The sequence below is a fragment of the Paramormyrops kingsleyae genome, chromosome 17 (genome assembly GCF_048594095.1).
Source record: "Paramormyrops kingsleyae isolate MSU_618 chromosome 17, PKINGS_0.4, whole genome shotgun sequence".
NCBI lineage: Eukaryota > Metazoa > Chordata > Actinopteri > Osteoglossiformes > Mormyridae > Paramormyrops > Paramormyrops kingsleyae.
In genome coordinates this window covers 18671581-18696513 of record NC_132813.1, presented here as the reverse complement: position 1 = coordinate 18696513, position 24933 = coordinate 18671581, and the positions used below count along the sequence as shown (strand labels likewise).

At 47.8% G+C, this 24933-nt stretch overlaps 1 protein-coding gene across 5 annotated transcripts in view; it reads left to right on the top strand.

Annotated features, from left to right (window-relative positions):
• Positions 1-24933, top strand: part of LOC111851267 (glutamate receptor ionotropic, kainate 4-like) — a 127935-nt gene that overhangs the window by 85316 nt on the left and 17686 nt on the right. For all 5 annotated transcript variants that reach the window (XR_011983272.1, XR_011983271.1, XM_072701335.1 and 2 more), the window contains 7 exons: positions 246-343; positions 9142-9307; positions 12486-12664; positions 16213-16266; positions 21848-22009; positions 23032-23184; positions 24064-24168. Coding sequence is in view for 3 of the 5 variants with exons in the window: in XM_072701335.1 (XP_072557436.1) it covers positions 246-343; positions 9142-9307; positions 12486-12664; positions 16213-16266; positions 21848-22009; positions 23032-23184; positions 24064-24168 (917 nt within the window). In the remaining 2 variants the exon portion in view is untranslated. The remainder of the gene's footprint in view (positions 1-245; positions 344-9141; positions 9308-12485; positions 12665-16212; positions 16267-21847; positions 22010-23031; positions 23185-24063; positions 24169-24933) is intronic.

Genomic DNA, 24933 nt, shown 5'->3' with positions numbered 1-24933 from the left:
TATAAACTTTCTGTAATCGTGTGATGGGGGGTCTTTGGGGAGGAGCAGAAGCAGAGATAAATGCAAGTTTACTGCTTCCATTGTTACACTATATCTCTGCACCCGGGTGTTGAATTTTTTAATTCTGCTCTCGCATCCGTCCCTCTGAAGCAGCCCTGTACCTGGGTCATGTGGGGGGGTGTCCCGCAATGGCAGAGGAAGGTCTTATAACCATGATAATGTCCCCACTCTTCTTTTTTTGCCAGTGTGCCAGATACTCTCCAAGGGAGTGGTTGCTGTCCTGGGCCCCTCCGGAAGCCCCGCCTCCAACTCCATCATCAGCAACATCTGCGGGGAGAAGGAGGTGAGCGCCCCCCCCCCCCCCCCCACGCTGACCTCACACGTGGCGATGACCGCTTGATGACGGGTATAGCTGCGTCTATGCGGCAGTGAGCCTCCTGACTGAAGTGATCCCAGCAGAAACACACCCAGCTGTGTAAATGGGGACAGTGCTCTGCAGTGTCAAGGCGGCGGAGCAGCTAATTAGCGGCGGCGGTGATGATAATTACCCACGTGCTGACGAGCCTCGCCGACAAGCACGTCGTGATACGGAGCCTTAACAGACTTTCCCCCCTTCCCACCCCCATCTAGCGCAACATTTAGCGAAAGTTAGACTACCTGGAGCGGGCTCTCCGCAGTCCTGTTTGTAAGTACCCCCCCCCCCTCGCAGTAATACTCTCACATAATTCCTAATGCCTGCCAGGATTATGAGTTCCTTGGTTTTTAAAGGTCACTTGATTTTTTTCCAGTTAGTCTGTCAGTCTGCAGCAGACCGATTTACTAACCCTCAACCGTATATTTGCTTTTACCCTGAGGGAGTCAACAAGGGGTCGCTTTCCTTCTCTAAATCCTTATATAAATGAATAGATGTACTGAGGGTTTAAACAGAGCGATTGGAGGATTCAGTTTGGACACAGTTTCATTTGAAAGTACTCTGGGGACATGGTTTAATATCCAATCCACCCCCCAGCCATCAAGACCAGCTCCCCATCCAGCTGATAGTCCCTTCCTTGGGTATACCGAAGATCATGGTCATTTGATAAGTTTTGTTTAAGTGCATAAGGTTAATGTGCCCCGTTCACCGTATCCCTTTGGAAGATTCATACCGGAGAATTTTGGGATTAATTGGCATAGCTTTGACCTTTCCCTGCAGCTTCAATCACTTTGTGATAGATTGACTTGTAAAGGAGGCTGTTCATTTTTAACTTTATTAAAGGCGGCGATCTAAAGGCAGCTGACAGGAGTAACGTCTTTAGTGTGTAGTGGCGTGCAGTGGCTGAGGGGCAGGCTTTTGAGGTCCTTCAGGTAGGTTTGCTTAGTGGGGAGTTTGGTTAGTTGTTTATTTATTATTTATTATATTTCGGATGTGTGACAGCACGTCACAGCAGACTTGGCTTATTAAACCAAGGTGTGGATGTGGATATGTGTTTTAATATTTAATCAAGAGGTAGATGTATAATTTAATCTGTAACACTTTACCTAACAGGGCACAAATACTTAGTAATAACTCAGTTCCTCATGAAGTAAATATTATGAACAAATGTAATTGCTGCTTGAGACAAAAGATGCCTCACGATTCATTAACAATGAACAAACACGTGATCAGTATTTCACTTGTGTTATTCATTACTTGTACCTTCAGTAGTTCCTTATAAGTTTCAGAGGTTCACAAAGGTTTACAGAATTATGAGACATAGCAACAAATATAGTAACTGCTTGAGATAATACATGCATCACAAATCATTAATGATGAATTAACATGAGATCAGTATGTAACTAAGACTTAGTTGTGGTTAAGTAATACATAAGTAACAGTACAATACTGTATTATTTGTGCCGCATCAAGTAAAGTGTTATCATTTAATCTTTACGTTGACACAGAGCCCTGTTCTTTAATCGAGCCGTGGGTATGGATATGTGATTTAATCTTAAGACAATGCCGGGTCTCCATCGATTAGCCTGGGTGCCACACTGTCTGCCGGATGGCAGAGAGCCAGCGTTCAGGGGGCCGTTGCTGTGACTCCCTGGACAGGGTTAGCTCAAGGAGAGAGTTTCCATTAAAGTGCATAAACGATTTCATTATTACAAACTGCATTTGTTCATTTATTAAAGGCGTCACCGCAGAGACAATGGGACCTTGGAGATCTCCATAGCTCTTCATCTCCTTCGCTTATGCTTTCAGCAGCTTCCCGGGTCCTGGTACATGGCTGTCAATAGGGAGAGAGGTCAAAGGGGCTCAACCCTGATGCTAAGTCACGTGACTCACCTGAGATAAACCCAAGGACCAGTCAAAGGGGCTCAGCTCTGACACTAAGTCACATGACTCACCTGAGATAAACCCAAGGACCAGTCAAAGGGGCTCAGCTCTGACACTAAGTCACATGACTCACCTGAGATAAACCCAAGGACCAGTCAAAGGGGCTCAGCTCTGACACTAAGTCACATGACTCACCTGAGATATATCCAAGGACCAGTCAAAGGGACTCAGTGAAGTCCTACATGGCTTATCTAATACAGGCCCTGAGACCCATCAAATGTGCTTGGCTATGTCTCTGTGATGTCTGGAAGTCTGGATTCCAGATGGAGGATGTAGATGTGAGCAGTATTTTCATGACACAGCATATTTACTTAATTTCTGCAGTTATTATGGGATGCAAACAGCCCCAAGAGTGTGTATGCCACTAGCCATGCTGTTACTGTAAGTGTGGATGGCGTACATGGCTGTGGTGCCACACAGTTTTGCATTATGGATGTGTGTCAAGCTCCATCAAAAATGTACAGCATCAGCACCAGCCAAATGGCATCAAATCCCAGCTGGATAGAGCTGCTGCAGTCATTGTATCCATCCCATTTTACAGGAACTGTCATGCTGCTAAGGTGGGTGAAGATGTAAGATTAGACTCATTATTTAAAAACGACTGCTGTTAGCCTAATACATTTGGGAAAAGCGGATCAATATGACCGTGTTAGCTGTTTTCTTCAGGAACCTTCACGAAAAGCCATGTTTCACACTCCTTGACTGTGCACCAGCTCTGCAGTGGGAGACAGGAGAAAGGATCTCAGTGTAAAAAGAAGGGATTTAGTGGCATGGGAGTCTGCACTTTGAGCCCTGCGCTAATGAAACATCAATCACCCCTCCCTAAGAAGTTCCGGGAATGAATGGAAGGGTGATCTGATCATCTGAGAGTAGTATGGTGGTTGGTAAAGAGAAAAGACCCCTATCCCCCCCAACGCCGATACCTGCTGTTTCCTGCTAGCAGGCGAAACGCCTCGGATACAACGACAAAACGCAATGGCGTGATTCAGCCGTCACCTCTCGGCGGGGTCCTTCTATCGGCCGTCCGCAGCTGTCGCGGGCACCACACAATGGATCTGCCTTTCAGGTTGCCAGCGAATATGCCACAGAGCCAGACTCCTGCTCCGAGCGTGAGATGTGCTGCGTATCCGATCAAAGGGCTAAAGCTTTCAGTCCGCCGCTTTTTAGGTTGGAGTCAAGGAAAGCTGCTTTGCAATTCAATTTAACTTTTTGTTTAAGTAACAGCGAGCACAAAAAAAGCTGAATCCATCCTCATTTGTGCCATTGTTGTCCAGTTATCTATATTATGACATAGACCCATTGTTGTCCAGTTATCTATATTATGACATAGACTCATTGTTGTCCAGTTATCTGTATTACGACATGGACCCTTTGTTGTCCAGTCACTGTATTATGACATAGACTCATTGTTGTTCAGTCATCTGTATTATGACACAGACCCATTGTTGTTCAGTCATCTGTATTATGACATAGACCCATTGTTGTCCAGTTATCTGTATTACAGCATGGACCCAGTGATGTCTAGTCATCTATATTATGATATTGAACCCATTGTTGTCCAGGAGTCTGTACTATGACATGGCCCATTATGGTACAGTCATCTGTATTATGACATGGATGGATTATTGTTCAGTTGTATGTACTGTGACATGGACTCATTGTTGTCTAGTTGTCTGTATTATTACATTTTGTTCCAGAGTCAAACTGACATTTACAGATGGATATTCTTTTTTATTTGGGGCTTAGCAGCACACTGGGTAGTACTGTTGCCTTTCCCCTCTGTGGTTTTGGGTTCAAATCCCACTCTGTGTGTATGTGGTAGCTATGGGTTCACCTGTGTTGTGTGAGTTTTCTCCCATTCATGCAGTTAGATAGATGGGGTGTGTGTACATGTGCCCTGTAATGCAGTGGTATCCCATACAGGATGCCCTCCATGCTTTGTGCCCAGTGCTGCCAGTGATTGACGCAGCTGACATGCTCTGTGTCATTAAACAGGTCAGAGTGACTGGGATGAGGGAAAGAGAGAAAAAGACTGGGAGATTGTGAACGACAGTATGAGCGAAAGACTGAGGAAGACAGGATGAGAGAGAGGAAGCTGAGACAGAGAACGAGGGTTCTACACTAAAAGAGAGATACGGAGACTAAATGAAAGACTATATGTCAGGCAGCAACCGAGAGTGAATGAAAGACAGAGAGACGGAGATGGAGAGACCGAGCCAGAGGTAGAGAGGGATATAGAGAAATGATGTGGAAAGAATGAAATAGAATAAAAGAAACAGGAAGAGAATGATGCTTGGAATCATAAGGAACAATGATACCACTGAGTTTGGCAGAAACTGCGGGGACTGAAAAAATGAGGCATCATGGTTCTGTTAGGCCTGAAAGAGACACGCCTCCCGAATGCCTCGCTGCTCCTCATTGGCCATGTCATTCAGCCCTTCCACCAATGAAACTGAAGAGTGGTTGCCTTAACAATAATGCAAGTTAAAATCCCTAGAGGTGAAATCGCTGTTGTACTTGCAGACCATATTATGGGATGCAGTTGATGTAGATGTAGGAATGAGTAGTTTAGGAAAAATGGACTGTGAGAGTGGAGTTGCTTCACCCTGCAGCACAGAGCAGCCACACGTTCCTCTTTAAAACAGTCCATCTGGGGCTTTGAAGTAGTGTCGCTCGTTAATTTTCCAATTGGTGAACCACGTTACATGATATAAAAGCTTTATTTCACAGAGTGTGGTCCTCTTGGAGTGACTGAGGGCCGCAGCCTGGGTGAAATGCGAGTGATATTTCATCGAGGGAGAGATTTGCGATGAGGATGCAGGATCCTGAGGGCTCAGGGCGTGCGATGTCCTGCACTTTACCTCACTCAGCAGCAGCATGGACACTTGCAGCCAGCACATTTCCCGAAAACATTCACATAAACAGGAAGTAAGCGATTTCTCCAGAATTATGGGCCCATCCTCTCCAGCAAAGCTGAAGTGTGCCTTGTTAAAACACCTCGGTTGGCTCCGTCCCACGAGGAGACTTTTCATGCTGTTTAGCTGACGGCAGCTTTTAAAGTTGTTCACGGGACAGGCCAGACAGGCAAGACAAGTAAAGCTGGCAAATACAAATAGACAAGCAGGGTATTGAAGAGGCCGCTTCGGGGGTTAGCGAGCAGCCCTCCGCATCTCCATCGCTGGGGCAGTTTGTCACTGAAGTCCGCTGATCTGTGCAGGAGCGCTGTGACTGAAAGGGCACTTAATTAGCTGGTCACAAGACCGACAGCCTGCCGCTTCCCCTCCCTGCGGTACCTCTGGAGTTTTCATTTTAAAATCCAGGTTCTTAACTTGAATTCCTTAGATACACAAAATCCATAAACAGATATTTTAATAGCGGGGAAGATGTTCTCAAGGTTTTTACATTCGACGTGCTATTGATTAGAGTCTGGCGTCTCATCTTTGCAGGGAGGAAGCAGCCTTAACCTCATCTTCATCGGGTACCTTTGGCTCGAACCAAAGTCCCTCGCTGTTAGTGTGACGGCTTCTCGGGCCCTGGGTCTGGCAGACACTCTATCACACGGAGTGAATCAGCTGCCCAGGGAGGAACAGGCAGTAGGTCCCCCCCCCTCAAGTCCCGCCCCACTTGGTACAAGGTCAGCTCAGCCGGAGGAGGCGAAATCGAGGTAGCCAATGCCGCTTTGCGCTCCGGTGGAAACGGCAGGGGGTGGATATTAGTTTTCAGGGTGAGGCAGTCACACTGTGCCAGTGCTGGTTTAACAGATTAGATCAATGAGGAGAGCCTCACGCTGACAGGAGCTGTGGGAAGAGCTAACCAGCAGCTGATTATGGGCCAATGAAAACCGGGGCTCCGTCTTCTCCTTGAATGAATCTCTGCTGATTATCTGAGAGTTTATGTGGTTAATAAAGACAAACATATTCCCTTTATGTGAAATGTCCGCAGAAATAATTCAAATGATGTTATAATGATTTCTGTCATAACACAATCTGATCCACTAAAGCCCACGAGATTTATGTATGTAGAAACACGCGCACGCTCAATAGATATGTCAGCACAAACAGGGCTGTGTGCGCTGAAGTTTTCCCAAGAATAACAAGTAGGACTGCAGAAAAATCATGGGTAAAGCGAATATTCATTGTGCACGTTGTGATAATTACCCAGGATATTTAGGCCAATCAGGTAAAAGAATCTGAGAGGTGTCTGGGTAACAATGCCTCGTTAAAAGAGTCATTATGCTGTAATAGCGGCGTGATATGTGGCCTTTTTATCATTCACAGGCATGAGCATGACTCAAGGTAAACCAGCTTTCCTATGATGCCTCATCTAGAGGCAGGCTTTCCTGTGTTTGGCACAGTTATAAGCGGGCTTCCTGTGTGACCTTGTTTAGAGGAGGAGTTTTCTGCATGGCCTTGTCTCGAAGCCGGTGTTCCTGTGTTGCCTCATCTAGAGGCACACTTTTCTGTGGGGTCTCGTTTGGAGGTGTGCTTTCCTGTGAAGCCTCATCTAGAGGCAGGCTTTCTTTTGTGGCCTAGAGGCGGATTACACTGTGTGGCCTTATCTTGAGGCAGTCTTTCCTGTATGGCCTCATCCGGAGGCAGGCTTTCCTGTGTTCGGCTCGTTTAGAGGCGGGCTTTCCTGTGTGGCCTCAGACTTGGGTCTAACACAGCAGTGACAGGTTACTGGTCTTCTTGGGCCATGGAGACATGTGCTGACATACTGGCCTTTCCTGAAAGAAACATGCTTTTAAAGCAGTTTTATGTATTTGAGTGGCACCCATCCTGGCATTTAACGTCCTGGTCACCTGTGTAGTTCCCCTGATTCCCAGACATTGTAGAACGTAAAAGAGGTGTCACATGCTGTTGAGAAAATTACTGACCAAGCAGCTCATGAACCTGACCAGTACCCAAGGCCACAGTGATTTGTCACACATATTTCTGCTTGATATTAACACCGTCATGGGGCAGGTCGCGCTCCTCAATATTCTGCAAAATACCCTGGTAGCATTTTATGAACTCCGCTGCGAAAAATGTATTACATACCGCTGGATTTGATTGATCATTGTAGGCAGGGTATCATGCTGCAAGTAAGCCCTTTATTCTGAGCGCGAATCCTAATAAGCAGAGAACTCAATCGTTAAATCTTTTAATAAGAGTGATGTTGTTCTGTGTCCTCTATGACATTTTATCATTTGTAAGCCATCTGTGGGACACGCTTGGACTTGATTGGTTGCCCCTCAGGTGACATGCACATGCCCACTGGTCCTTTCGCCACAGTATTGGATTAGAAGGTGGCCTGTCACAATTGGAACATTCTCCATCCATCTCAGTTCAGTGGAGAGCGGGGTGGGGGGATTGGCTACAGCTTAATGGGTGGAGATGGCACACAGGCAGAAGTCACAGAAAGTGACATGGAGGCGCAGGATAGCTAATGTCTGCAGGTGACAATGGGACAGATCATCTCTAGATTAACACCGGGAGAAATTCAGCTGAACGTTCTGAATGGTGCTGTACTGCCTAACCGCCAGGGCTGACCTATGTGTGCTATTTCATTTATACCTGAAGGCCACCTTTCACTTAAAGTGATGGTATGTTCTCTGGTCTCCGTGGCAACATCGTCCTGGTGATACCACATGCCCTAGGGAAGCTGGTAAATAAACTCTGATGAATTCATCTGCCACACAGACCTAAGAGGGAAACACTGAACACAGAAGTGAATGCTGCACACTAAATGCAGATCTAAGAGGGAAACACTGAACACAGAAGTGAGTGCTGCACACTAAACGCAGATCTAAGAGGGAAACGCTAAACACAGAAGATTAGTGCTGCACACTAAACGCAGATCTAAGAGGGAAACGCTGAACACAGAAGTGAATGCTGCACACTAAATGCAGATCTAAGAGGGAAACACTGAACACAGAAGTGAGTGCTGCACACTAAACGCAGATCTAAGAGGGAAACGCTAAACACAGAAGATTAGTGCTGCACACTAAACGCAGATCTACTGTAAGAGGGAAACGCTGAACACAGAAGTGAATGCTGCACACTAAATGCAGATCTAAGAGGGAAACGCTGAACACAGAAGTGAATGCTGCACACTAAATGCAGATCTAAGAGGGAAACACTGAACACAGAAGTGAGTGCTGCACACTAAACGCAGATCTAAGAGGGAAACGCTAAACACAGAAGATTAGTGCTGCACACTAAACGCAGATCTAAGAGGGAAACGCTGAACACAGAAATGAATGCTGCACACTAAACGCAGATCTAAGAGGGAAACACTGAACACAGAAGTGAGTGCTGCACACTAAACGCAGATCTAAGAGGGAAACACTGAACACAGAAGTGAGTGCTGCACACTTAATGCAGATCTAGGGGGAAAACATTGAACACAGAAATGAGTGCTGAACAATAAACGAAAATCTAAGAGGGGAACACTGAACACAGAGGTGAGTGCTGAACACTAAATACAGACATAAGAAGGAAACACTGAACACAGGAGTGCTGAGCACTAAACACAGGCATAAGAGTGGAACACTGAACACAGACCTAAGAGCAAGCTGCCAGACTCAGATCTGAGTGTGAAATAAGCTTTAAAAGTTCTTCCATCTTCCCTGAAGCTCTGATGGTGTGTGAGGCGTGCAGAAAGCTCACAGCTCCCTGCACTGGGACGTCATGCTGAAAATGATTTCTGCTTACGGACTCCTCTAAGTCACATGGGACTGACTTGTTCAGACTGCGTGAAGTGTTTGTTTTTTTCTGCTAGTGCTGGGTTCCCTCTGCCCACAGGTGCCCTACGTGAAGGTGGCCCCCGAGGACATGCTGAAGGTCCGCTTTCCCCGCTTCACCACTCTGGACATGCGGCCCACAAACACGGACGTCAGCCTGGCTGTGGCCGACCTCCTGGGCTTCTTCAACAGTTCCACGGCCTGCCTCGTCTGCGGCTGCGCTGACTGTGAGTGCTGCAGCCTTTCTGGCTTCTCTCTGCCATTGCCATGACACACACACACTCACACCTGTCTATACACACCCGTGCCCCTGCCTGTACACACCCATCACCATACAGGGACATGGTCACCATCATATATTGACACACCTACCACCATAGAGGGACATGCCCACCACCTTAGAGTGACAGGTCCCTCATCATACGCCCATCACCATACAGAGACACACCCTTCACCATAAAGGGACACGCCAATCACCATACAGCTGCCTGTCCATTCCCTGATGACAAGCACTCATTATCATACAGGGACACGCCCACACACCTGCCCATTCACTCCCTGATGATACCTGCTCATTATCATACAGGGACACGCCCACACACCTGCCCATTCACTCCCTGATGATACCTGCTCATTATCATACAGGGACACGCCCACACACCTGCCCATTCACTCCCTGATGATACCTGCTCATTATCATACAGGGACACGCTCACACACCTGCCCATTCACTCCCTGAGGATACCTGCTCATTATCATACAGGGACACGCCCACACACCTGCCCATTCACTCCCTGAGGATACCTGCTCATTATCATACAGGCACACGCCAACACACCTGCCCATTCACTCCCTGAGGATACCTGCTCATTATCATACAGGGACATGCCCACACACCTGCCCATTCACTCCCTGAGGATACCTGCTCATTATCATACAGGCACACGCCCACACACCTGCCCATTCACTCCCTGAGGATACCTGCTCATTATCATACAGGGACATGCCCACACACCTGCCCATTCACTCCCTGACGATACCTGCTCATTATCATACAGGGACACGCCCACACATCCTTCTGCACACAGACGTCACCATTCATTGTCAATCTAGTTTTCATTACAATCCGAGTGTCACACTTGAGCGCTTTAACTGGGCTGCAGCCATGAACTGAGGCACCGTCGCTCATAAATGATCTCCTGTCCCATTATTTCCACGGTTCTGTTTTGGTGTTTGCTTAATTTGCGTGACTCTGAAGTTCATGTAAACAACCAGGAATTAGCTGAGACACAACAGGAGGATGAGGTCACCCCAATTACCCCCGTTTACGTTGCGGCTGTCCTAGGTTTCCAGTATTTTGGTTTACACAGCATTGGTTCTGTTTTCTCTTGTACTCCTCCGGACAATAGAGCCATTGACTTCCACGGCACGGAAGCCAGAGCTGCGAAGCCAAATATCTCATCCTTGTCCTACTTGCCATCTGTCCCTGAAAAGGGGAACCATAACAGGAAAATCACATGCTTCTGTAAATCAATAAGGCTTTTCTCAGTAAACTTTTAGAGGTTAGGTTAGAAAAAATGACTTCATATGTCCTGGAATGACCTTCAGGATACATTTTGGCAGATTAACTTTTAGACTGACCCCACATTTGCTCATGTCCTTAGAAAACCCCCTGCTGATACTCTGCCCCCCCCCATACTTAAGTTTGCCTCCATCCTCAGCTGGGGAGAGGGATGTTCTCCAGGAAGTGATGCTGTTAAACTTGTCATTTAAGTGCAGCTCATGTGTATGAGAATGTATAGCTGTGCTCCTGAAAGCACTATCCAAAAAGCTCTAGTTAATTTTATCACTGAAAATCAGATGAGTCATCAGCTTTATGGGAGAAATTTCGAAAGGGACTAAAACCCACACCCTTCAGGTCACAGTTCTGGCAACACGCATGACCATCGCCAGCTGCAGTGGGTCTGTGCTGTCGCTGTGTATGTCACAGCCGCTTACCCAGAACCCATGGTGGGTTTCTGGGCGCTGGGGGACAGGGTACGCTGGGCTGGAGCCGCGGTTGTCAGGAAATGACACGTTTGGTGGCGGCTGCCCCTTGGGGGTGTGACCCCCTTCCGTTTGCGCTGATGAGTCCCTCCAGTGCCGCAGCGGCTCCACTGAGCACCGGCTCGGCGTCAGCATGAGGCTCTGTCCTGGAAAGAATCCCATTGCCCTGCAAGTAAACAATGATAGATACAAAAGAATAGAACTTCAGTTATCAATACCAACCTGGAGCACTGATTATGTCCCTGCACACATGGCATGAGGTTCTAAGGTAACCTGAGACCCAGCTCATTAGCCTGATACGTCCTCATACCTGGGGAGGACCACTGACTCTTGGACTCCATCCAGCCTCTGAGAGGCCACAGAGGAGCAGAGCCGATTTGAGGGGAGGGTTTTCTCTGCTGGGTGTGTCTGTACACACTCATCACCCCCGGCCCAATGGCCTCATCAAGCAGAGCAATTAAAACATCCTGACTTAGCACTTTCCCTCGTACTCTGAAGTGTCCTCCATTACCTGCAATTAAAAATGATGAAGAAAGAAATAAATCTCCCTCCATCAGGCTCCAGGATGGGGGTGGATTGACAGGGCCAACTCAGGGGGATGCTTTGCCCTTCAGGAGTCTCGTTAGTGGTTTGATTCTGTTCGATTTCGACACAGACTTTGCACTTCAGCTATATATGCATGGGAAAGCATTAGGAAAATAAATTCAGTGATTTTTTTTCTGCAGTAAACGGGAGATGGAGACCCATTGATCAAACATTATAGCTGTCAGCATACAGACGACGGAGAAATTACAGAAATCTATATAGCATAAAACTTTATTTTTCCTTTCTTAATATGCACAGTCTGGACCACAAAGTGGCCCCTCTTCATCTCAGATCCCAAACTGAGTGAAATGGATGGTCGTATCTGCCTCCTTTATTGAATGCTGGAGATAGAGTGAGTTACCTAACAGGGCTGTGTCTTGTGAATGGGAAATGATGGACGGGGGGCACACTGGAGGTACGTCGACGGCCAGGAGTGTCAAGACGTCACCCTATTCCCAAGACTAACTGCTTTAATTAACAGATTTTAGATAAAGAAAATGGGCATTTTGAGGATGGTTATTTGCTAATACTGTTCTGTTTTTTATTTTTTTTATTATCTTCCAAAATTACCTGACCTTGTGATTTTTTTCCAGACTCTATCTGTGTTTATGAGACTTGGGACTGAGCAGAACATTATGGTTGTCATGTTTAAGCTTAAATATCTCACCTTCTTCATATACTGTAGATACCAGGATTTCCTCACATTTGTGCCTTGTAAACTTTCCCTTGATTTTCTTTTAACGTTCTTGTAATGTTCTCCATCTTGACTCACAGGCCTGTTGAACCTGGAGAGGTTACTCCGCCATTTTCTCATCTCCAGAGAGACTCTTTCGGTGCGCATGCTGGATGACAACGAGGACCCTACATCTCTCCTCAAGGAAATCCGTGACGATAAGACCGCCACCATCATCGTGGATGCCAATGCCACCATGTCTCACATCATCCTGGATAGGGTGAGCCCTCATGATGTCACCTTGTCCCACATCATCCTGGATAGGGTGAGCTCTCATGATGTCACCTTGTCCCACATCATCCTGGAGAGGGTGAGCCCTCATGATGTCACCTTGTCCCACATCATCCTGGATAGGGTGAGTCCTCGTTATGTCACCATGTCCCACATCATCCTGGATAGGGTGAGTCCTCATGATGTCACCTTGTCCCACATCATCCTGGATAGGGTGAGCCCTCATGATGTCACCTTGTCCCACATCATCCTGGATAGGGTGAGCCCTCATGATGTCACCTTGTCCCACATCATCCTGGAGAGGGTGAGTCCTCATGATGTCACCTTGTCCCACATCATCCTGGATAGGGTGAGCCCTCATGATGTCATCATGTCCCACATCATCCTGGAGAGGGTGAGTCCTCATGATGTCACCTTGTCCCACATCATCCTGGATAGGGTGAGCCCTCATGATGTCACCTTGTCCCACATCATCCTGGAGAGGGTGAGCCCTCATGATGTCACCTTGTCCCACATCATCCTGGATAGGGTGAGTCCTCATGATGTCACCTTGTCCCACATCATCCTGGATGGGGTGAGTCCTCGTTATGTCATCATGTCCCACATCATTTAGGAGAGGGTGAGCCCTCATGATGTCACCTTGTCCCACATCATCCTGGATAGGGTGAGCCCTCATGATGTCATCATGTCCCACATCACCCCGGAGAGGGTGAGCCATCATGATGTCACCATGTCCCACATCATGCTGTAGAGTGTGAATTATCATGATGTCACCATTTCCACCTTGTTCAGGAGCACCTGGATCTGTTTTTTGTGTGTGACAAGAGGGTAAGCAGGCTTTCATTTCATAAAACTGAAAGTAATCAAAATGTGATTGAAATTAACACGCTTATTATGTAAAATCTGATGTTTATTGAAGCCATATTATATTCCATTATTTTTAATGAAGGCTGACCACAGGTCTCACAAAAACACACCATAGCCATAGCGTTACTGTTCCACACTGCTTGTTCCTTATTTTTTTGAATGGACTATTAGTCACACAACACAGGTGCTTAAGAACCCTTGACCACTCAGATATTCTGTCCAGTCCATCCAAATAGCCATTTTCCTTTTTGAAAATTAAGAAATACTGTACGTCAAATCAGCTGCCTTTCCATAGCAGTCTTTAAAAAGCTTCTTTGTTGAGCTGGATTCCTTGATAAAATAGGGAAAACATCATGACGCCAGCAGGCTGTGCTGGTCTGTTTCTTTTTCAAGTATCTCTGCGGAAACCTTGTGATTGCTGAACCTTTTAAGGGGCAAATCAAAGTTTGCCTTGCCGATGAATGCAAATAAAGGCATGAGCATATATGTATATGTAGCAGCTCGCTCGACGTTCAAGGCAGCGATAGGCCTGTGTGTCTATTATGTCCAAGCTTTAATGTGAGTTTTTATAGTACTGAAGGCTTCTGACGTACCGAGCCACCATTTAGTTAGACGAGCGGAGGAGTCAAACGTCTCATCGGCACCAGCGCATCTCACGGTTCCTTGAGTGCCAACAAAAGCTTACGCCAACAGAGCGGCCTAGCAGATAATCGGGATTGAGGGGAGCTCGTATTAAGGACTGCGTGTCCGGGGAGTGAGGCGTGATGAGCTGTGACATACGGCCACGTCCTGATTAAGCAGGGGAAGGAAGGCTTGCTGAAATACCGCTGCTGCAAGGTATTCTGGGATATGACAGCAAGTGGCAGCATAGCTGATAAGCCTCCGGATACAAAAATCTCACCTGACAGCAGCTACAGTATTCAGTGCCATTCTCTCATTGTGTCTTCTGTCAGTCTTTCTTGTGACCCTTTTTAGCCACAGGCCTTTTCCCCTCACCATTTTTCTGTGACTGATCCATCCCTTCTTCACATTGTTGACATGCAGAGCTGCTCATTGTGAGACCATCATGCTTCCCCTAGTGGCCGTCTCTGACACTGCACCTCCTCCTATTGGCAAGTCCACTTGACGCTCACGGTGCCAACGCCATAGCGCCCGAACACTGGCCCCACCCCCTCCGGGACACCGTGAAAGTGACACCATAGGCACAATCAGGAGTGTCACTAGGTGGAGGAGATTATCAGCTGTCAGGTGAACCAGCAACCAGCAGGGTCATCTGAGCAGTGTGATGCTAAATAACAACAACAAAGGTAGCATTAGCATTAGCAAAAGTTGTCCCGCCATAAGGATGCGGCCTACCCTGGGGGGCTGCAGGAAGATGCCCCCACATAGGCAGGGAATCAGCTGGTCGCAAGTTCAGTCATTCACTTTCTTTCCAATTGCATATTACCTGCAGCTAAATGTAATCTGCACTGGGGTGCACATGCCCCATTAGCCGCTGCAGTAAATAAGCAAGACTTAACTAAGCTGGATTGATGAAGTCATTTGGTTACGATGTTTGTTACTGGGAGGTAAATGATGAGGCTGCTTAGAGAGATATTTATGCAAATTTGAGGGCTGATGTATGAAAATATGAATAATGTTGTAACGTTAAGTAGAAGGGCAAATAGGAGACATTACCCCAGGGCAGAAGAGGGTTTAATTACCATGTAGCGTAATATGACACAAACACATGTGTTAGTCCGCCTGTCTTCTTGTAGCTGTAGGTGCGTTGATCTAAAATGACTTCCACGGTTTACATGGTTTTAACCTTGCTGTATATTTCAATGGCAGTGGTGGCCTCATGGTTAGGTAAGTGTGCTTCTGTTTGAAAGGTTCCTGGTTCCAGCAGCATACCAGTGAAGTACTCAGAGTAAGGTCCTGTCCCCCCACACGCTGCCCCCCCAGGCACTAAATAATAGTAGCTGATTGCTATGGGTTAAATGCAGTGGATGCATTTCATTACTGTGCACTGTATGCTGTGGTATGTCAACAATGATAACTAGTCACTTTCAATTCTTGACACCTGTAAATGTGCTGATCCATGACAGCATTCGAGGCAGGAAAGGGTGAATGAGGCACTGCTGATTTTTAGCGCTCGGTATCTTCCCTGTCCCACAGGAGTTGTGTGTAGGTATCATACGAGCTGCTGCTGCCTTCAGTACTAATTATGTATGAGGGGAAAAATCAAGACTTATGTGATTTAGGTGCCTTCATTTTGTGGAGATACTTGTAGCCCTGCACATCACCCGAGTAACAATCAGTGCGCCGCTCCTCGCTTTTTGGTGCGCGCCCCCCTACGCCCGCCCCCCCAGCAGGAGATTTCCCTTGAGCACTGTCTCACAGATGGCTTGATAGGACAGAAATTGATTTTCCTTTTTATGAAATTTAGGCAGATCTTCCAGATTCCATGTTGACTACGACCAAAAGATGCTCCCTGCTCCGTCCATCGTGTGCTGTTTGCCTGTGCGGTATGAGTCTGCTGTTTGTTGTGGGTCTGCAGCGCACCGTCAGGGACTGGCTTGATCTTAAAGTGTGATTTCCTGTGACGCCAGGCAGGAAATGCCATTTGGAGGTGACCCCTTGACCCCATGACCTCGTCATATGACGCTTCTCATTCTCTGTCTCCTCCAGGCCTCACGGCTCGGGATGCTCTCTGTGCACTACACCTACATCTTCACCTCGCTGGTAAGCACTCCTGCCCCACCACTGCCTCACACATGCTAATGCTAATGGCGGCCCATGCTAACATTAGGGTCGTGCATAATGGGTCCGTACCAAGTCCCTGAGTTCGTAAAGAAAAGGGGGGTGGTTCTTCGGACACCTCTCCTTTCCAGGGCTAGTGGTTTATCCCTGAGTAACATGAAATGGATTCTTAATACATAAATAAACATTTACAGCACTTTCTAAAATTGCTCAATGAAGAGGACTCTTAAAATAACTGAAATAAACAATTGTGGCGCTTCTCGAAATTGCTCAGTCATTCAGATTACGCGGGGCGGGTGGTCTGTGCTTTGTGGAATTATTCAAATGTGATAAACTAATAGCAGTATTTCCAGGAAAAAAATGCACGAGGTGGTGAAATACAGGCCTTCTGAATAAGCCACAGTGTGTGTGTGTGTGTGTGTGTGTGTGCGTGCACGCATGTGTGTGTGTGGGTCTGCATAGATCACATTTGGGGACCAAAATGTCCCCAAAGTATGGTAAAACCTGACACTGACTGGCTGACCTCAATTTTATAAAAATCTGTGACTGTAATCAAAATAGTAAAAATGGCCAAAGTTTTGTATTTTGGTTGGTTTCTTATGGTTCCGGTTAGGGCTGGGTAGGGGTTAAGGGTGTTGCGATTCGGATTAGGGGTTTCCCCATAGCAATAAATGGAAGTCCCCCGTTTAGATAGGTACGCCAACATCTGTGTGTGTGTGTGTGTGTGTGTGTGTGTGTGTGTGTGTGTGAGCGCGCACGTTTGCGTGTATGCTTTTGCATGTGGTGATTATAAGAGCGGAAGGCTCCACCTTTATTCGCATTAGCCTCACCCCCTTCGGCAGCAATACTCCCTGCAAATAAGGATCGACTGCGCACTGCCGGTCGCGTCCAACATCACTATGTCGTTTTCATCATTCCATTACCAGCAATTCAGCTGGCAAGGTGTTTTTTTTTTAAAGATGCAATACAAACTGTTCAGAAGAAACAAGCGTTACACTGGAAAGCACAGGGGCAGGTTCATCGCCCTCCTCTCGTGGCGATGTGGACCATGGACCATGGCCTTTGTAATTCACGTGGATGCCACACACCAACACACACCCCAGAACACACCTGAACCTGCTTCCAAACCATCATTATCCTCAGAGAGGGAGTGACGCACTTTAAACTCAATAGACTGTGCGGAATTAATTTTATAGGGCTGAGCAAATCCCGTTTGTTTCTGAGCTGCGGCGTCTCATGGCATGCACCCTCCCTGTGAGCGCGCACTTTTATCTGCGACAGCCTGGTGTTGACACACACTGTCACTTTAAAGCAGGCGTGATGTTCATCACACGCCACAACGCCCCCCGTTGGTGCGTCAACCGCCTGAGTTTATTTTTCACCACCGTCGGATTTATCTAGATCGTCCCGGACAGGCAGAAAATTTGCCTGTGTGTGTTTTAAAGCTTTAAGGGGATTATCATCTCGAATGAGTTATTTAACATGACATGATGACAAAACGCAGTTCGTGATACGAGAAGTCAGAGAGATAGCAGAGGTTTGAGCCACAAAAATTTGCGTTTTCTTTTTTTTGAGTGACTATTTACCTAGAGAGTGAATATTTACCTAGAGGAACTGGAACCAGTAAGGGGATTGAAAAGAATCAGATCCTAAGGTGTTACACAGCTTCTCAAAAGCTCTGTCTTTGTAATGGTCACCCTCCTTGTCTTCGTTACGGTGTAGAGTCTGTCTTTCCCCCCAAATTTCCCAGCAGCCCTCTCTGGGGAATATTCCACTGCTGGCTTCCATGGGCTCCTTGCGTTTAAACCACCGGCTGCAATTTAATCGTAGGGGCCAACTAATTAGCAATCAGCCGAAGTCCTGCGGCTCAGGAGTCTCAGCCGGGAGATTCTCTGACCTTTATCGCAGTCTGAGGTCTGGCTTTTAAAAATAAACAGCTGTCAGACACTTCACATGCTGCGGAAGTGGCTCGCTTGCTACCGTCGAAATGTACTAAACCAACTGTTCAGGGACAATGCTTGAATTGTTTTCATTTTTAGGAAATGTAGAAAAAATGATCCAACTGGAAAAAAAAGAAAAACACTTTTAACGTAAAGTTGCTCTAGTTTGCTAGGTATCTGGGGTCTTTGGGGGACTCTAAGGAAGATTACTGTATCAAACGACTGACCCCATTCAACAGATGTACCTGGTCTTCCTTATATATGCTTGATATCACACGCTAAGTTGTACCGGTATTCGGGGAGCTGCCTGGGCCATTTTCCAGGCTCTCCTTTGCCCTCTACTGGATAGGCCTTTGGAAGATGGATGGACGTATGGATGGATGGATGATTTGTGAGGAGGGGTTCAGGCTTGCTGTCCTTCACAGGAGACTGAGCCAGCTGATCTCCCTGGTTCCGGTTTGCTCGGCACACCTGTTCCCAGCTGTGACATTGATTTATATGGGTTTAGCAGTTCAGCAGCTAACCCAGACCAGCTCCCCAAGGCCTGGCGATGCCAGTCTCAGCATTACGCTTCCTAGGCTGCTCACCTTGCAGTGTTTTACTTTACATGCACGTCACTCTTCTTCGGAGACCCTCCTCTGCATTTGACACTAGGGGCTTCTGTTCTTTTCTTGGTGCTGGGGTCTTTTTGGTGTTTGTCTTACCTACCTTGATAAGAATTTAATTCCCCAGCAGTTTCAGGTACTCAGGACACCAGGGTCAGTGAGCCCCACTTTGGTTTCTTCTCCAGCATCTCACCCTTGCTGTACATTTGAACCAGCAGCCATTATTGTTGAAGTCTGCATCCCTAACTATCATGTTCTCTTCTGCCCCTAGAGGATGGAAGGGGTATGGCTTCAGTTTACAGAGCCTCTTAGTTCAAAAGGAGTCATCCATCTTTTCTGCAGGCCGCGTAGATTTATGCTTTTGTGTGGCAGATTAAACACAGCGAATGTGGTAAAATAAGAGTGTGAACATGATTAAAAGGCTGTTGGGAAAATTACCAGTATGAACTTTAACAAAAGGCCCCCAGAGAATTATCGGTATAAACGTTATTAATGGACACATGATAAAATTACGAGCATGGACTTTAATGAAAGACGTGGTGAAAGAGCAGCATAAACTTCACTGCACTGTAACACACAGTGAAAGATTCATATGAGTGTGTTGAGAGCACACAGGCTTTTCTTGCCTGTCTTGGTCAGTGCGGCCAGCTGGTCTCCCGGCACTGATAGATAAGTGAGGCCTTCACGATGGCTGGACCAGAGAGCCTCCACACTCTGTGTAACTTATAGATCTGCAAAGATAGCCTCTGGAAAGGAGAAAGCTCTCTCCACGTCCTGGAAAACTCAGCGACAGATTGCCGGCAGGGAGCGTCTCCGCAGCAGTCGAATTAGCGTGGCAATCGATGCAAATGTGAAACGAATGACGCTTCACGCTTATTTGGTTTAAAATGGCAGCATGCTGAGCCAGCTTACTTTAGCGTGCATTCTGGAAGCTTGGCATGAATTATGCCACGTCGTGCATGCAGTAATTAAATCTGTTTTCAGGCTTGATATGCATCCGATAGACAAGCCCACACTCTCGGTTTTTGCGTTTCCTCATCACCCAAGAGGGACTTCACTCTGCGTTTCACTTGCAAATAAACGAGGGCAGACTCCTGAGAGTCACCGCTGAGCTGGAGTGAAGGTCTGAGGATGAAGGGAGGGAGAGAGGCAGAACAAGGAGGGATTGATACAGGGATACCCCCTGGAGGGGAGTTGATATGGTGGGGTTGATATGTTAGGGGTTGATTTTGGTGGGATTGATATGTTAGGGGTAGATTTTGGTGGGATTGAAATGGTATGGGTTGATTTGGTGGGATCGATATGTTAGGGTTGATTTGGTGGGATTGATATGTTAGGGTTGATTTGGTGGGGTTGATATGTTAGGGGTTGATTTGGTGGGATTGATATTTTAGGGTTGATTTGGTGGGGTTGATATGGTAGGGGTTGATTTGGTGGGATTGATATGTTGGGGTTGATTTGATGGGATCGATATGTTAGGGGTTGATTTTGGTGGGATTGATATAGCAACGCAGCCTTGGGAGGTTGTTAGGTGAACTGTGTCCTGCTTAGTAGAAATTGATACTGCAAAACAACATGTGGGGGTTATAAGGGGGTCATGACCTGCCTAGCTGGGATTGATACATCATTACAGACTGGGGGGAGGCTGTGAGAGGGCTTATAACTGGCTTGTTACCAGGATTTATATCTGATGTCTTTATCTATGGCTTGTATTATGATGTCTGGGTTTGATGCTGTGGTTTGTAGACTGGCACCGTTTTCACATCTGTTTTTATCTGGTTCCTGCCAGTTTCTAACTGCACTTCGATTCCTTCGCCTCCTGATAAGTTCAGCGCGCATTTCGGGCTCCAGTTTCGAGCTGCATTCGCTTGCAGTTTGGCTAGCTGTCACCGCAGGTCCACGCCAATATGGAATATGTGATTTGGGGACAGATAGTGGCACTCTAGCATCAAATGATCTGGCTTGATAAAACCCCACAGATTGTTTCGGGTGGTTGGGTTTCTCATACGCCTGTCTGGCTTTCATGTCTCGCAACGGATGCGGTTTGGTGTCTGAAAGCTCGGCGGAGAGCTTGCTGTGTTCAGAGAGCTTCCTGCTCGATGGAGTGTAGGCTGGATGGGGAGGCTTGCAGCAAGAACATTCAAGGGCAGATCTACATTCACCGCCTGTCTTAAGTACTGCACTTAGAGTGAGAGTTTCTAGTGTATGACTGGAGTAATAGTTCAAAACTGGAAAGTATGAATGAAGTATTTTTTGAACCCTGAAGGCATGACTGGAGTACCACCATTAGCATGGATTACTTCAATCCAGAGTCAGAAATGTGGAACTGTAAGCAGCAGGGTGATAAATGCAGTGACACTGAATCAGCTCTGGGTGGGAGGTGTTGGCATTGTGAGCATGTGTGCGCGTGGCATTCCTGCTGCCTGGGGAGCCGACTGTGCGTGGTGCACCCAGAGCAGCGTGTTCTCCGGGGAACTCATTACAGGTTCCCGGATGCGGAGATGTGGGCCATCGGCGTGTCCGGGGAGGCCGGCGACCTCAGAGACAATGTCAGAGGGCAACAGAATGGCTAATTAAATACAAACACACACAAAGTCGGACTCATCAGAAGCAAAGGGGTGTGGAACACAAGCAGTGGGGCTAGCTGTTAACGAACTGGATTATTCTGGTAAAGTCCAGCCGGGCAAATGATGAGGGAACTGTTAAGTGTGTGATAATAATAGTAGTTAATAAGGGGACATGGGGAGACCCTGCTTTGCTCTGTCCTGTTTCCCTCCTGGCCTCCTGGTTACCATGTCAACGCTGCACTCAGGCCCAGCATAATGGCATGGTGAACCCGGGGGTGTGTGTGCGTGTGTGTGTGTGTTAATGCAAACGAGATGGTTAGCAGCTGTGTGTATCCGGTTGCATAAAACACGTACATTACATGCAGCTTATTTACTCAGCCTTTCAATGCTGCTCCAGTCTGTACTGATTTCTGACAGAGCGATTGTTGGCTGATGTCCCCCCCCCTTCCAGGAGTTCTCTCTGCTGCGATTGGACGAGGTGGCAGACCAGCACGTCACCATCGTGGGCTTCTCCGTGTTCAACCGCTCGCACCCACGCTTTCAGGACTTCCTCGTCAGCCTGCACCGCTCCTGGCAGGAGAACTGCGACCACGCCCCTTTCGCTGGGGTGCCGGTGAGGAGGGGGTGGGGATGTTTTAGGTCTCGGTTTGTCAGTGGGCCCTGAGAGACGGTGCTGGCTTCAGGGTGGATCTGGGGGCATTTATAGGACCAGATGGCCATCAGGACCCCGGTCAGGTGACCCATGCCTACAGATGACTGGTGATTCTGCAGTCGGGCTCTGATGAGCAGATCTGGGGCTATTGGGAGGGGTGGGGGGCATGTAGGCAACGTTATGCTGAGTACGTCAGATCCAGCAGGCAATGGGCTCAGACTGGGGGGGTTGTCGCAGTCCAACCTCTCTTCACACACAGACTCCCACACACACACACACACACACACACGGACACTCCCCCCTGACAAGCGGCAGGGCACAGAGCAATTTCTCCCAACATAAGCTGTAAATGAGCCCCCATTTTCCCGTTATCCTGAACAAACTCGCTCTGCTCCCTGCAAAATGAGCCCCTCGCCTCACATTGGGAAGTGCAGCCTGAGTGTGCTGTGTAATCGAGACCCCCCCTTCCTGGGGAAGCTGCCCCCCCCCCCCTTTCTAAACACCTACCTCCCTAACCACTGAGGCTCCACCTTGCTGCAGTACCCTGAGCCTGGTGGTGAGTGTGTCTGTGTGCGTGTGTGTGTCTTTGTCTGTGTCTGTGTGTGTCTGTGTCTGTGTCTGTGTGCGTGTGTGTGTCTGTGTGTCTGTGTGTGTGTGTGTGTGCGTGTGTGTCTGTGTGCGTGTGTGTGTCTGTGTGTGTCTGTGTGTGTCTGTGTCTGTGTGCGTGTGTGTGTCTGTGTCTGTGTGTGTCTGTGTGTGTGTGTCTGTGTGTGTGTGTGTGCGTGTGTGTCTGTGTGTGTCTGTGTTCGTGTGTGTGTGTGTGCGTGTGTGTCTGTGTGTGTGTGTGTCTGTGTGTGTGTGTGTGTCTGTGCATGTCTGTGTGTGTCTGTGCGTGTCTGTGTCTATGTGTGTGTGTGTGTGTCTGTGTGTATGTGTGTTTCATGGCCGTTCCAACCCCATGTGTGCTGTGCTGCTCCCCCCAGCTCTCCTCTGCGCTCCTCTTCGATGCGGTGCATGCGGTGGCGGCGGCCGTGCAGGAGCTGAACCGCAGCCAGAGCGTTGGAGCTACACCTCTGTCCTGCAAGTCGCCCCGCATCTGGGAGCACGGCACCAGCCTGATGAACTACCTGCGCATGGTGAGCCGCCCCGGAGCCGCTCACCGCAGACGCCAGCATGTACCCGTCTGGCCCTGAGGCGCCACTCTGCCCCCCCCCCTGCCCTTTTAGCTATTGTGCTGATGCGACCCTCAAGGGGGAAGGGGGAGCAATTTGACTTTGCTGTGCTACACCCCCCTCCCCCCCCCCCCCACCCCCAGGGACCCGGTTTTCAATCTTCATCCGTAGAACTTGGCATGAACCCGGCGACAGCAAATTTATTTACGTCCCCACAACACAGAAAAGGGGGAACAAGTATGAATTGAAAACGGCCCCCGATTTCTGAGGAGAAGATTAAATACGGTTTGTGCGTGAGATGTTGGCAGGTAATAGCCTGCGGGAAGCTGGGCTGCCGGATCTCAGGAGGGTTCTGCTGTTGTACCCTTGCGAAACCTACTTAACACAAATTGCTCCTGTAAAATATCCAGATGTGTGAATCACTGGACAGAATCATGAGGCACTTTGGATAAAAATATGAATAAGCGAGAAGTTATAATACCTATTATATTAAGAATAAAACTGCAACTCACAGCTCAGTAGTAAGACTTATCCAGAGACTTTCACTATTACTGTAACGGAGATTAATGTTAGCAATAAGACTGGCATATTGATCCTTATCTAATTAATGACTAATTAATGACTTGGCCTCAGTTTTGCTCCAGATTGCCAGGTAAATGAAAGTATTCCTCATTATCTGACTGGTGAAGGTCCAAGGCTAGTGGCCTTATTGGCATCCAAACTGATCCACTCTCATGCACCTGCTGTTTAGCTGTGAGTCTTGGTTGAGTTTGTTGCGTGCGAGTATGTATGTGCATCTAACTGGAACAGAAGGACCGACTGTTTGTCTTTCCTCTTGGACAGGTAGAATTGGAAGGTCTAACTGGCCACATCGAGTTCAACAGCAGGGGGCAGCGGTCCAATTACGCCCTCCGCATCATGCAGAGCAGCAAGGAGGGGCTAAGGCAGGTAAAGTGCTGTGATCATACACACACACACACACACACACACACACACACACACACTGAACAGCTCCAGAACATGTCATGAAAGGCCCCTTGCCTTCTTCTCTGAGGGGGCAATAAAGACCATTAATAAATACTACAGACCATTACTAACTTACCACAGGGGTAAGTTTAGAGTAGAGGCAGTGTGTGACTCAGCAAGTCGGGACGTTCAAATCCCCGGGTTAACAGAGTGGATTTTTGTTTGGTCCATCAGCATGGCCTTTAACCCCTAATTGCTCCAGTGACTGTCCCGCCCTGCTCTCTCAATAGAGCATCTGCTGAAAAAGTCAGCACACAGGGGGTGGGCCTGATAAAGTGTGGCGGGGGGGCCCTTTACCTGCCGATTGGCTCCAGTCCTCCTTGGAATGCCGTCACACAGATCCTGACCTGCCTGTATTGGGATACTGGACCCACTTGCTTTTTTTCTCGCTGAAAAGCTTCTCTGTCTTTAGGGCTGAAGATGGGAATCTCCTTCGCACTCTGTGCGCAGACCTTCTCATAAAACTTCAGTGATGTTTATATCTGCTGGTTAAGGAGGTCGTGGATGGAGTCTGTCTATGTTGTGGTCTTGATGACAGCACCACTGCATTAATTTAGCAGTGTGCATGGGGGCTGTATCATGCTGGAATATGGGGAGGGGATATTTTAACAATATGGAGAAACTCTGGTGCACCTTGATGAGCCCCATCCCAGCTCCAGGTGTTCCCCTGGAGACCAGGCTCTGGGG